The 13095-nt window shown below is 43.2% G+C and overlaps 2 protein-coding genes across 5 annotated transcripts in view; both read left to right on the top strand.

The window, feature by feature from the left end:
• The window catches only part of LOC109409838 (uncharacterized), a 110798-nt gene extending 100434 nt beyond the window's left edge, over positions 1–10364 (top strand). For all 4 annotated transcript variants that reach the window (XM_029875106.2, XM_062855635.1, XM_029875107.2 and 1 more), the window contains one exon: positions 2286–10364. In XM_029875106.2, coding sequence (XP_029730966.1) covers positions 3002–7885 — 4884 coding nt within the window. In that variant the 5' untranslated portion in view covers positions 2286–3001 and the 3' untranslated portion in view covers positions 7886–10364. The remainder of the gene's footprint in view (positions 1–2285) is intronic.
• Positions 1–13095, top strand: part of LOC109397131 (NADH dehydrogenase [ubiquinone] 1 alpha subcomplex subunit 9, mitochondrial) — a 440561-nt gene that overhangs the window by 403251 nt on the left and 24215 nt on the right. The gene's annotated exons all lie outside the window — the stretch shown is intronic.

Raw genomic sequence — 13095 nt, 5'->3', positions numbered from 1 at the left:
TTCAAGAAATTCCTGGCGAAATACATATTTAAATCTAACGATGTACATACTGCCGTTCTACGCCCGATTGTCCCATTTTATATACGAAGAACGGCAGCATACATATGTCTGGACAAAACTTTGGGAAAATCTATGTAGAAATGCTAGGCGACCTGGAAGAATCGATGGTACACTATCTGGAGAACATGTTCATTGTCCAGGTGTACTGAAAAAAATCGAGGATTTCCAGTAGCATACATATTCGGGAATTTAAAGGTATACTTGAGCAAAATATGATATTTTTTTATTGTGATCAGATTTTTCATAAAATTTCATAGGTGGTACAATGCACTGACATTCATTTTCATCAAGGAATCAAGATTATCAACATATTTTAAGATTAAACACTAGTATCGTTCTAAAAGTGAAAACTTTTACAGGAGTCAAATAAATATTGGCAGTATACAACATCAAAAGATTAAAGAACGCCACTTTCATTATTTCAAATTTTCCGTTTAAACCTTATGCTATTTAAAAAAAATACCGTAAATCTTCACAGCACCTCTAGAGAAGTATTCAAGATCTCAAAACAATCTTTAACTATCCTTTTGTGCATTAGGGTCAACCTAATAACGTAGTGTACAGTTTAGGTGACCCAATCCGTCAGTGAGCCATTCCCAATGTGATGCATTAGGAAGGTTAAAAAAATCTATGAAATACACAAAATACATTGATTATATTTCGTTAGATAACAAAAATATACATCATGTTTTAGAAAAATTACATTTACTTTCATAAAAACACATAGTAATGATTATCCGAAGGGGGATGACCCATGATCCCAAGCCGAAAAAACTTAACCGTTATGTGTCCGACAAACTTTTTGCTTTTTTCTTCACCGTGCTTTTTAAATGGGCGTAGGGTATCCGGGTACCCTGTCGGCCACATACGGGTTAAAAAAGTCGAAAAAAGACGAAAACCCACGAGAAACTAGCAAAAGCCTTGCCGTTTTTTGTTTTTTTTTTTAAGTATATGCCGACTTTTTGTGAGATAGTCCAACTTTTTTGGGTTGTGAAAACTTGTGTCGTCCCCCTGTGATTACTTTGGATTCTCAATACCGGGGGAGATCTATGTTCTAAGCCAAATTCCCTTAATTTTACCAATTGTTTGCGATTCCCATTTGATTCCCAGTTTTCCCGGTTGGGTGGTCACCCTCGTTAGGGAGTTTTTAAAATGGTTTCAGGGAACCTTCAAGGTGTTTCAAAATGATTTCCCAAAGCCGTTCCAAGAGGCATCTAAGGGTTTTGCGGTATGAGGTGTTTCAGACTCCTGAGTAGTTCAGAAGCTGTGATGGGATTTCAGAGGCGTTTCAGAGCGTTCCCGGAGTTTTCAGGGGGGTTACAGGTTGCAAATTTTAAGGGGGATTCAGTGAGTTTCAGGGGCATTTCACGATGTTTCAGAGAAAAACAAGGGGCTTAAGAGGGGCTCCGGGGGCTTCCAGAGGAATTGAAACCTTAGTCTTTTCATTGAGAGCCCCTAAACTAGAAAGTTTCTCCAGAAACCACCCAAAACGAAATGTTGTCGAAAAGATGAAAATTAGAGCTACTATTTACAGTTATAAAAAGTTTTGTTGGCCTTATTGATTTTAGCCGCCATCTTGGATTTTTATACCAAATCTTTTATTTCCACCATGTTGGCAATTGCCGATTTTCAAATTTTTTGCATCAATTGAAAGCTTAGACATTTATACACAGCATATGAAAAAAAAAATAAAGATGCCTTTTTCCCTATCAAAAGTTATCTGCAGTTTTGTAAATCAAGCCACGTTGAAAACTTTTGGCAGACTTCTAGAGGAAAATCAATGCTAATATAATTTCGTGAAATTCTTGAAAACTCATGGATCTTTACGACTCCTGGGGAATATCGCAAAAGGGTTTCTTGACATAATTTCTGGACAAAATGCATGTGCTAGAACATTTTTCCTGCACAATAAAACGATTTATTTTAGTTTTTACTAATCAGTAAAACAATCCTACGAGTGAAAATGACCAACAACGAATAATCTCTCAAAATGTTACTTCAAATTTACCTACACTAGCGATCGCCTACGGCTAGACGTTCTGCTCTCAAGGGTGACAATCAATTAGACTGAGCAAACACGTAACCCTCACCGTTCCACTCGATAAAATCACTTTCCAAACCGAATTTCCCCAACATCATCCCGTTCCAATTCGCTAATTTGCGCGCAGTTAACACAAGATTACTTATTCTCCGCCTGTTTTCTCTGCGTTTCTTTTTTCTTCCAGATAAATAACCTTCCGCCCGCAATCAACGAGCGCACGAGGGCACACCGCGACTGATCACCTTCCACTTTTACGACTCGTCATCGCCTTTTGGAGGGATCCCTAGCGTATTCGACCGGTGGTGGTGGTCGCGCTAAACTAAACGGCGGCATTCCAAGGGCAGCGGACCGAAAAGAGGAGACGAACGAGACCTGCAAGAGAGATTAATCTCCAGCGCAATCGAGGTGAAGGCATTAAATTAATTAACGGAGACCTCCTTGATCGCGCGCTCGCCCTTCTTTGGGGCGTGTCCCGCCACTCTCTGCCCTGATGAGGTCGATCGACACCTAGAGACAGCGAGACCCACGTAGTGGTACCCCCGCTCATCAAAACAGCGCAAACGAAGAAGAGGCCTCGACATGAAGCGGCGACCCCCTAAACAACAACAACAACAACAGCCCGACAAGTCACGATCGGTCGTCCGAGAGATGCTCGCCGCGCTACGCGATCGTGCCATGAGTAGCTGAATGCGGAGCGTGCGCGCGCCAAACGACCCCACGAAGAGAGATCGAGAGCTTTTCTCTTCACCATCTGTGATTAAGGCAACAACAAAACAACACATTCCAACACCTCGCGGTAAAGGCAGCAGCCTAGTGAAGAAGAAGAGAGAGAGAACAGTTAGATTTAAGGATAAGCAGTAAGAATAAGCACAAGTTCACAAAAGCGCGATCGCGAGAAAAATGTCCCAAGGAAATTATGTCAACAAATATGCCGGCGAATTCTGCAAGCTGGTCGTCGAGGGTGATCTCGCCAAGATCAAGTCCAAATTTAAGGACTTTGTCCTGGACTATCAGACGCCGGAGGATCTCAACACGCCTCTGCACCTATCGATCATTGCCCAGCAGAACCGGAACGAGATCATTCAATTTCTGATCGAATCCGGTGCTGATTGCGATCTGCGTAACTCCATGAACCTCACCGCGTCCGAGTTGGCAATCAACTTGAACTTCCTGGACGTAACCAAGTTTATGCTGGCCATTGAGTTCCGCAATCTGTCTGACTACCGGTGCTTCTATCGATTGATTCGACGCGGATCAGTACCGCTGCTGCAGTTATACTTGGAATTGAAGAGCTTCGATGTGCACCAGCAGATCCACTACGTGTCCAGTGTTTGGCATGAACTGTACGTCAAAAATGTTCAGATATCGAAAAACATGGAAAATTTTCTGGAATACCAACTGCTCAACTACAGCTATGCATATCATCATCCACCGAACCAGAAACCGGACCGACTGAAGTTCGACAAAGAGCACGAAAACCGCATCGATCTGATCGTGGAGTACACCAAGTACCTCACCGATCACTACACCACCGACAATCTCAACGACTTCGACGACAAGTTCCTGCTGGCAATCAAAATTATCTACGACAATCTGTTCTTCATCAAGGACAAACACGAGTTCGCTCATCTACCGATGCTGGAAATCGAACGATGTCTCGCGATATTCTTGGCCATCTTCAAAAAGACCCCCGACTACGAGATCTACAAACTGATCATCAACAAGAAGCAATTGTTGGTATTCCTGTCGGCAATCTGCGACGAACTGGACAAGATCAAGAGAGACCTGCTGGACAAAGAGAACCGTAGCCAACCGAAGTGGACAAATGATCTGCTACTGCATCTAATCAACTGCATTCGCGATGCAGCACCAGCTAAATCCACCAAGGCGATCAATTCCCTATGGAAAAAGAAATGTCCGCTGAAAAAGAAGCTCATCTACTACGTTAAAGCCCGACTCAAAACTAACCCAGAGCTGAACGCAATCCAAGCCAGGCTTGTCAACAATCTATCCAAAAACGAGCTTGAAGTTATCCGCGCGGAAATGAAGTCCAAGGAGTTTCTCAACCTAACGCGAACCATTTCGCGCAAAAACTACGTAGTGTTCAGGCGGCTGCGTAAGACGTCCGACCATCTGGCACAGCTATACGCGATCAAAAAGGTCCTTCGCTACTTGGATGGAATCTCCCGTGTTCAGCTGCCGCAATACCAAGTTTCCGGAGTCCTCGCGATCAAGCGAACTCTCCAAATCCTGTCGCAAGTCACCAACAGTACAAAATACAGTCCCCGCATCCAGCGCAAGTTGGAATACGTAGTCAACAAAGTCCTGCCACTCAATCTGGACGTCGACTTGAAGGACTTCTACGCGCCCAACGTAACCCTCTACAAGATGTGCTCGGACAAGCTGGAAAATCGCTTGATGCCGTTCGCCGAAGTGCAATGCAGCTTGAAATCCGTTCGGCGGTATTTCTCCTACATCTTCGATCTGAAGATCTTGGAAGCGTACAAGTGCTATCTGGGAAACGTCTACCAACTGAAAGACCGAGTTCAGGTCAAATCTTACAATCAGTATGTTGGAGAAGCGAATCGGCTGTACTTTGAGAATCACACTTTGGATGATCTTTTCTTCGAACTGGAAGACTGTATACGAGTCGTGGAAGAACTGCAGGACACGTTCAACCAACAACACGACGACAAGATCAGCGATCTGCTGAGGTGCGTCCACAAACCGCTAGTGTATCGGTACGAGTCACTACTCAAGGAAGGTAGAGAACTTCTCCCCACCATCAGTTCAAATTTCAACACCAGTTTACTGCTGGGATCCTCCAACCAGGACATAGCGAAAATCAAACGAATCGTACGATCCTTCTTGAGCGAAAAGTACCCTAAATACGACATCAGTTCCGACAGCCACTTGGTGAGCGTTCATTTCGTACTTCAGGAGATGCTCCATCTCTTCACCAACTACGTCTACCAGTACCAGATGGACGAACGTGTTGCGAAGAACTTCATCACGATGATCTGCACTCTGAACGTTGAGCGATACTTTGCGATCGATCACTTTCTGCCGCCCAGAGGGAAGGAGTACGAGAGCCTCGTCCACCAGAACTACACCAACGAAATGTTGAAGAAGTTTAACCTCCAGAATCTCAGCTCGATCGAGTTTGCCGTACTACACGAACAGTTGGCCATCAACTACTACGACAACTGCTTCAACCTGGACAAAAAATACGCCGTGTTGACCATGTTCATGAAGACGACCAATCGTCAGATCAACGACGCCGTCGTCAAACGCAATAAGCGAATGGATCGGGAAGAGTTTCAGTCCTGTCTTGAGAACAAACTCAAACAAATAGGACAGTTCCTGCCATGTAGTGACTTTAACGAAGTCACGCAGTTCATCAACGAAGCCGCCTCGCACGTGGAGTTCGCGCTGGAGTTCTGTCTCCTGGAGATCTGCGAGATCCTGACGGATCTCAACGTTTTCCAGGACAACTCCTACGTACTAAAGCTGCAGTCGTCCATCATCAGCGGGCGGAATCTGCGGGAGTACCTGATACACGATCCGTTGGTGTTCGACATGCTCACGTTGACGCACAGTACCAAGGTAAAGGTCTTTCTGAACGGGTTGATCTTCAAGAGCAACGACTTCAAGTTGTACCAACCGCCGAACAACCTGAAGGTGAACGTCAGCGATCTGGCGACGATCAACGAGAATCTCATCAACAGCTACAAGATGAAATGGAGCTGGGTCGAGCAGCAGGAACGGCTGTTCAAATCGGTTGAGAATATCGATCTGAAGTTGCTGCAGGCACTGACGCCAGACTACGCGGACATTCGAGGGATGAGGCTGGGTTCCCTGCAGGATGGGGCTCCGATCGCAGAGTACGAGATCGTAGACTACACCATCAAGAACAATTTGAAGGCGATGATCGACTTCTTGGCAGAGGATGTGCAGGCGATTTCCTTCGAGAAGCAGCAGTTCTTCCAGTACTTGCTGGTGCGGAGCTTCGGATCGATGTTCGTGGATGCCCATGTGAACTTGACTGGGCAGTACGAACGGCAAGCCACGATTTTGTACATGGCGCTGTATTTCCGAGCGTACGAGGTGTTTCTGGACAATGTTAAGAAGTTCGAGCTGAGTATCAATCTGTCGAAGATTGCGAAGTACATAGACGGCGAATTCATCGACAAGATCTCAAAGCAGATGAAGGACATTGGGTGGAGCTGTCAGGACGAGAACGGAGTAACGGTGCTGGATCAGTGCATCCAGAAGGGAGACGTGCAGGCGATCAAGAAGTTGATCAAGCTGAACGTGGATGTGAATCAGTGCAATGTGGATAGTACGACGGCGTTGCATCGGGCATGCAGTCTCGGGATGAGCGATGTGGTGCGGTTATTAATCAAGCAGCACGTCCAGATAGGAGTGGTGAATGAAGCGGACTGCTTGCCGGTGAGCTATGCGGTGCAGTACGGCGAGAATGATCTTATCCCGATGTTGATTGGAGACGATGTGGACCTCGGATCGGAGCGGTTCGGGCTGGTGCGAAGAGCAGTGAAGTATGGGAATCTGGACGCGCTGAAGTTTCTGCTGGATATCCGGCAAATTGGACTGAGTGGTCGAGTGGATGAGGAAGGAAACACTTTGATCCACTTGTGTGCCGTTCACGATCGGGTGGAAATGTTGAAGTACTTGATCGCCAGTCATTCGAAATACGTCCAAGAGAACCTCAACAGGCAGAATTGCTACTTGAAGACCGCGTTACATGTGAGCGTCTGCTGTAAACGATACGCGGTGATGGAATTACTGTTGCAACAGAAGGCTTCCGTAATGGTAACGGATCAGAGTGGATTGAACGTGATAGAATGGATCTTGGAGGAGAACAGTTTGAAAATGTTGAAGTTGTTCGTCAAATACAGCTTTGGACAACAGAGGAGTTCCATCAAGCAGCTTCCATTGACGATAGCTGTAGAGAAGAGGAATATAAGGATGCTGAAGTATTTGAACAAAATCGGATTCAGCTTGGGAGCGGAGCCGTTGTGCTTGATCAAGGCAGTGTATGCCCAGTCGGTGGAATTGGTGAAGTACTTGGTAGAGAGCAATAAGCCATGTTTGAACTATAGAGATCCATATGACAGCACGGCGTTACACGTTGCGATTGCGATCGGGTGCAACGAGATCGCAGCCTATCTGATGGAAAGTGGTGCGGAGATCAACGCAGTGACCAAGTTCGGCGATACACCGCTGCATGTTGCCGCCAAGTATAGCAATATCATCGCCGCTCGGATGCTGATTCTGAAGTACGCAACGATCGATGAGCGAAATTCTTCCGGGATGACTCCACTGGTTCAGGCGATGTATTCGCGTAACCTGGACATTATGAAGCTATTGATAGGTGCCGGAGCCAACATCGAACTGCTGAAGATCCACCTGGCAGAAATAGAGAAGATGTCCAAGATTCCAACGATCCACATGTTTGCCGACAACTATGGATTGCTGGAGTTTATGATCTTGCAACTGCAGTACGATCCGAATGTACGGGACGGACGAAATCAACAGAATTTGCTGCACAAAGCATGCTACAGTAACAACCTACAGATCGTTCAGTTTCTGGTAGACTGGTGTCGTGTTCAAACCGAACAACAGGACTCCAACGGCCGAACTCCACTGGTCATCGCCAACGAGTGCAAGAACTTTGAAGTGGCGGAGTTTTTACGAGGCAAGAAGCGGAAAAAGTCTCAGATAACTCCACAGCGGTACTTTGACCCGACGGGAATGATGTGAGATCAGATGCCACCAGTGTTTCCTTTCCCCATAAACTACTATCCGTTTTCTTAGCTTGCTAGTTCTATGAGGGGTTAACGACTTCCGTACCGACGACATGAGGCAAAAGATCTGGACGCCTCGAAACAAACATTGCAATGGATAGTATCGTTAGCTGTCGAGTTGAACACTGGTTGATCAGCACCGTGTGTTGCTCCGGAGTTCGGCTATCGAACAGCTTATTAAAAACCGTACGGAAGTCGTCAACGTACAGATTATGAACTAGAAAATCTCCCGGCAGACGTGCGACCCTTTCTGAAGAAGCCCGTCTGCAGCTGGGATCGCTTGGATTTGATTGAAAGTTCCTCCTTTTCTGTAAAACTGCCGGAAAGCGTACGAAGAATTTCTCCAAACTGAATTCAAGGGGAGATACGTATCGCCTGAATTTGGAACATTTTTCATACACTGTTTTATCTTAATAACGAAATTCTTGATCACTCGTTGCGGCAGTCTTACCACCTCTTAGCATTACTGAAATCCGAGACGAAGTCAGCTGCAGACTTGAGGCTTCCCCGAGAGGGATTGAGCCGTTTACCTACTCCTTACAGTATTCAGGCAAACCTCCGTTCGTTCTAGTCAGTACGGGATATGTGTGTGAGAGTGCCATTCGTTTCCCACAGCGGTGACCATGCCCACTTACAGGGCATCACCATTTGTGAACAGAAAACCAACAAGTACCAGCGAACGTTTGCCCTTTTGTGTGTTTCCCAAGTTCAAAATATTCCTCGGATTATCTCGAAATCTCGAAATGTATAATCTCAAAATTTGAATTCGTATCTAAAACGAAAGATTTCCAAATTCATCGGAAGGAAACTGGCATGGACAGAAAAAAAACCTGGCAACCGCAAAAGCAGTGTTGTCAGAATTGTAGACTTCAAAATTTATTAACAATATCATTGTAATATGAATATATCTCACACAAATAAGGAGAAAATAGCTTACGTCAAAAGAATTGTCTACAGCAGGCAGAGAGTTCAATAGTTTAAATCGTGATTTACTATGTAAAAGTGTATGAATATGCACAATGAAAATAAAGAAGTGATCAGTGGTAGGGAGATCAGTTTTTAGGAACGCTAAACTTTAGAGTGGAATTGCTTTCCTTTCGCGTAATTTGTGACAATTGTAGTAATAAGAAGATTATGTTTTTTCCGTAGCGTAAAAGTAAGACAACAGACAAGATAGCAGTAAAGACACAAACAAATAAAGAAGAAAAAGGAAATACTTTTTATTGTACCTTTAAGTAACGGAACCTCGCATATATTTTCGTTCCGGCGACCGGCGGCGTCATTCGGACCCGGTTCGAACGAATCCGAACTTCGATCGGGTTGAATTCACCACAACAAACAAACAAAACCTCGCATCACAACCCTGACGAAGTGAACGATTTCAGGGCCGGGAGCCGAAACGTTGCTCGTGATCACCGCGAACGAAAACAAAAAATACTATGAAATATATATTATTTATTAGGTAGACACTTGTTATGCATGCACCAAATTTAATATAATATATTAAATTGCAATGCATCATAATGTAAACAACAACAATGCCACATTCACAGACACATCTGTCAATCAAACAGTAACAGCATCAAAATCACGCAAACATCAAAACTAAAGGGGCATACAATCAATCAACGTAAGGAATAGCTCACGGGGATAATTTGAATAGATTGTAAGCAGACTGACAGACAGGAAGTAAAAGAATGACAGAAGAGACATGTATTTCGGTCCGTCAAAATTCAGTCTAGAATAAAAACAAATAAATCATGGCCAACTTAGAAGGAAATCTACATCTAAAATTATCTCTATATATGAAAGCTAAAACAACAGTCATGCAGGTGTCTCTGTTTAATGTCTAACGTTTAAAACAGAATATATATATTGAAGAAAAAAAACTAAAAATTGATAAAAATTAATGCAAAACTAAAGTTTCGCCAGATGGCACCACGGAGTCGGGGATGTTTCCGAATCCGTTACGATGAACAATACTCCTCCGCTCGTCGAATGAAGTAGAACGACACTGCCTTATTGTAGGCGAGCGAGGCGGCGATCGTCATCGTAGGAAAACTTCAGAACCTTGGATAGAAACGTCTATACACACGCTCCGGTGGCGACATCTCGGGGACAAGCCAAAAAAATCAGAAAACGCACAACAACATTCCAAAAGTCGAACAAATCGCTTCGGTTTTCCAACACTGAACACAACACATTCCCTGTCTATATATTTTTGTAAGGAAAAAAAACTAACAAGTATACGTTTTCCAGTTGCTAAATTTCACGTGAAACAAACTACGAAACGGACTCATTTTAAAATGCAATAAAAAAAAACTCAAAACCAGTGCGGTGTTCGTTGCGTCGCGCAACGTTTCGCCGGCTTTTTATACTCTTCTTACTCTTACTCTTTTGTTGATGAATAAAATTGATCGAAATTTGGAGAAAAAGCTGTCCAGTTACCGGATCCCATGGTTTCAATCCGAAATTCCTCTCTACATACGTAATGGGCAATTCCAGCCAAACTAATGTGCGGCTCAATTTAGGATGTGCGCGATCCGCGACAACAGCCTTATTGCGCTATAATGAACCGATTAATATGCGCAAATGGATAGCACCGCCCGCGTTCAGCGAAGAGAGTCAATCGATGATGGTAGGTATAAGGTTCGATCAGCCGCAAATCGTCGATCGCACAAATCTTCACGTGTCAGTCGGCTTGAGAAACTAACCGTCCCGCAGAATGTAGCCGTTAAGTAGGGGAACAGAGCTCAAAATGCCAAGATGGGGTAAAATGGCCCAACTCATAAAATCATTCCTGAATGGGACTTGATCATTGATATAGGTGAACGGTGTCAAGATATGTTTGCATTGAACATTCTTCTAGATGCTAGGCCGCCAAACCCACGGAAAATCTTTTGATTTCCCAATGAAAATTGGCAACTTCCGGTTTTCCGTGCTTGCAATTAAGGTTTTCTGGTGATTTTATTACCAGCCAAGTGTTTCCAACGAGATTGAGGCACGCATGGAGTCGCATGGTTGTTGATGTCTACACTTTCCATGTTAGGGGTCATTCAAATATTACGATCATCGTTTTGCGGGGAGGGGGGTAACCCTCCATGTATTGAGTAAACGAAAAAACGTGACAAAAAGGTGAATGTGAGTCGAAAATGCCAGAAAACTGAAGGACGTAATTTTTGAATGTTTTCATGAAGTGGCATCTTACCCCATGGCAGATGGGCTTTTTGCACCACTTCCGTTTTACGAACCAGTTTTTGAAATCGCTAAAAATCAATGAAAATGCAATAATTTAGTGAATATTTTTGCTGAAGCATCGAGCAAATATTGTCTAGTTGCTGTTACCACTTTGAAAGCCTAACAAATGAGGCTGTATATCATTGAAAACGATGAAAGTTTGAAAAATGGCATATTGCCCCACTTTCCCCTACAAGCATTGAATATTAAAATTGTGCCAACTACACCGAATAGCAATTATCGTTCTGTTGGTGGTAATTAGATTTAAAGCATGTCTCGTGTGACACCTCCTGGTTATTTGTGTAGATACGGACGTCCAGCTATCGCGTGCAGACAGAAGTTGAGTGAACCTTAGGCGGTTGATGGAAACAGCATACATAGCTAGTATTAACACGATACCTAGCGTATCCGGTTTAGATATCCTTGTCGAGATATCGAAAATGACCACCCTTCTTATTCAACTTTCTGTTCAGGTTGACTATCGATATGCCTTGAAATGCCATAAATATTAAGGGGTTTCACTAAACAAATTGAAAAACAGCGTATGCCATGATCAGCAGATTATTGAAATGTTTCAAGAAATTATAACTGAAATAATCAAAGATTTCCTTGGTGATAGCAATGTTTAAACAGTATAATAAGGAGATTCACTAAACAGATTAAACAACTGCGTAAGCCATGATTATGTATCTGATTACAGTATTGTTCCGATTTTATCACGCCCCTTTTCAAAAACACTTTTAAATATTCTACAAAATCTATACGCATGTTTAATATTTTAAACGCTGCAAAACGCGCCTTCAACATTTATCTTGAAGAAGAGAGGAAACACTTGTTCTTGAATGTAACAGTAAATTAATGAAAATTAAAGGACTGACGTGCGGAGGGTGTGATAAAATCGGAACATTACTATATTTAAAATGTCTCAAAAATTGTCTTGGCGATCGCGACGTTTAATCAGGTTCTCGGTATAAAAATAACAAGGCAGGCTAGTAATCTATGTTAACATCTATTTTGGATGTAAACATGTGACGTCGTTCTTATCGTCTTTCACGTTGATCAAATTGGTGTGTACATCTATGAACGATTTGAATTACGTCATCAAAAAGCTGTCAGATTTCGGGAATATATCACCTTCTGTATACCGTGATCAGGTTAATGGGGGTACTCACTAAACAGATTAAATTGCTGCGTCATCCATGATTTTCTGCTTATTCGAAATGTTTCATGATTTTGCGAATGAAATAATCAAAGATTGCCTTGGCGATCGCGACGTTCAATCAGTTTAATCAGTTTATGCTGTTAAGTGAATCCCCCTAATATTTAATCAGCTGAATTCCCTTAATATGTAATCATCGATTTACGCTGTTTTGTATAGTGAATCCCCTAATTATTATTTTTATTAACCGTAGATGTAGATGTAGATCTTCTTCATATTGTAACTATATAATGCAACCAAAGGCGAAGCAAACAAATTGCCTGGATCTAGTAAAACGGTTCTACACAGTTTGACAGTTGATAAGTAGGGACAGGGCACCAGATTCGATCAGCCTCAAGCGAAAAACTATCCCTAAGAAAATTATCAGACTCAGAATAGTATAAGCATAAGGCATTTCCGTGCAGAGTATTGTATAATTGTGCCATTGTGCCTTGTTCGATGCCTTGCGGGTTGTCGATGGAGTGAGGCAAGGATGTATACTAGAGTGGGTCATCGTAATCGTTTTCTAAGATCAAAGCTTTTTTGATTCCATTTTGGGGGTCCTGAGCACTGCTGTGTGCAATATACATATGTAGTTGTCCCATGTTCCAAAACAACAAACTGAGTAAAACGAGTTTTCTCGGCATAAGCTGTCCCATGTTGTAATTTTCATCATAAGCTGTCCCATGTCAAGTTTTGCAGCGTAAGCTGTCTCATGTTGAATTTTACAA

Source organism: Aedes albopictus, chromosome 3, assembly GCF_035046485.1.
Source record: "Aedes albopictus strain Foshan chromosome 3, AalbF5, whole genome shotgun sequence".
NCBI lineage: Eukaryota > Metazoa > Arthropoda > Insecta > Diptera > Culicidae > Aedes > Aedes albopictus.
The sequence above is the reverse complement of the archived record's forward strand: the minus strand, read 5'-3'. Positions and strand labels throughout refer to the sequence as shown.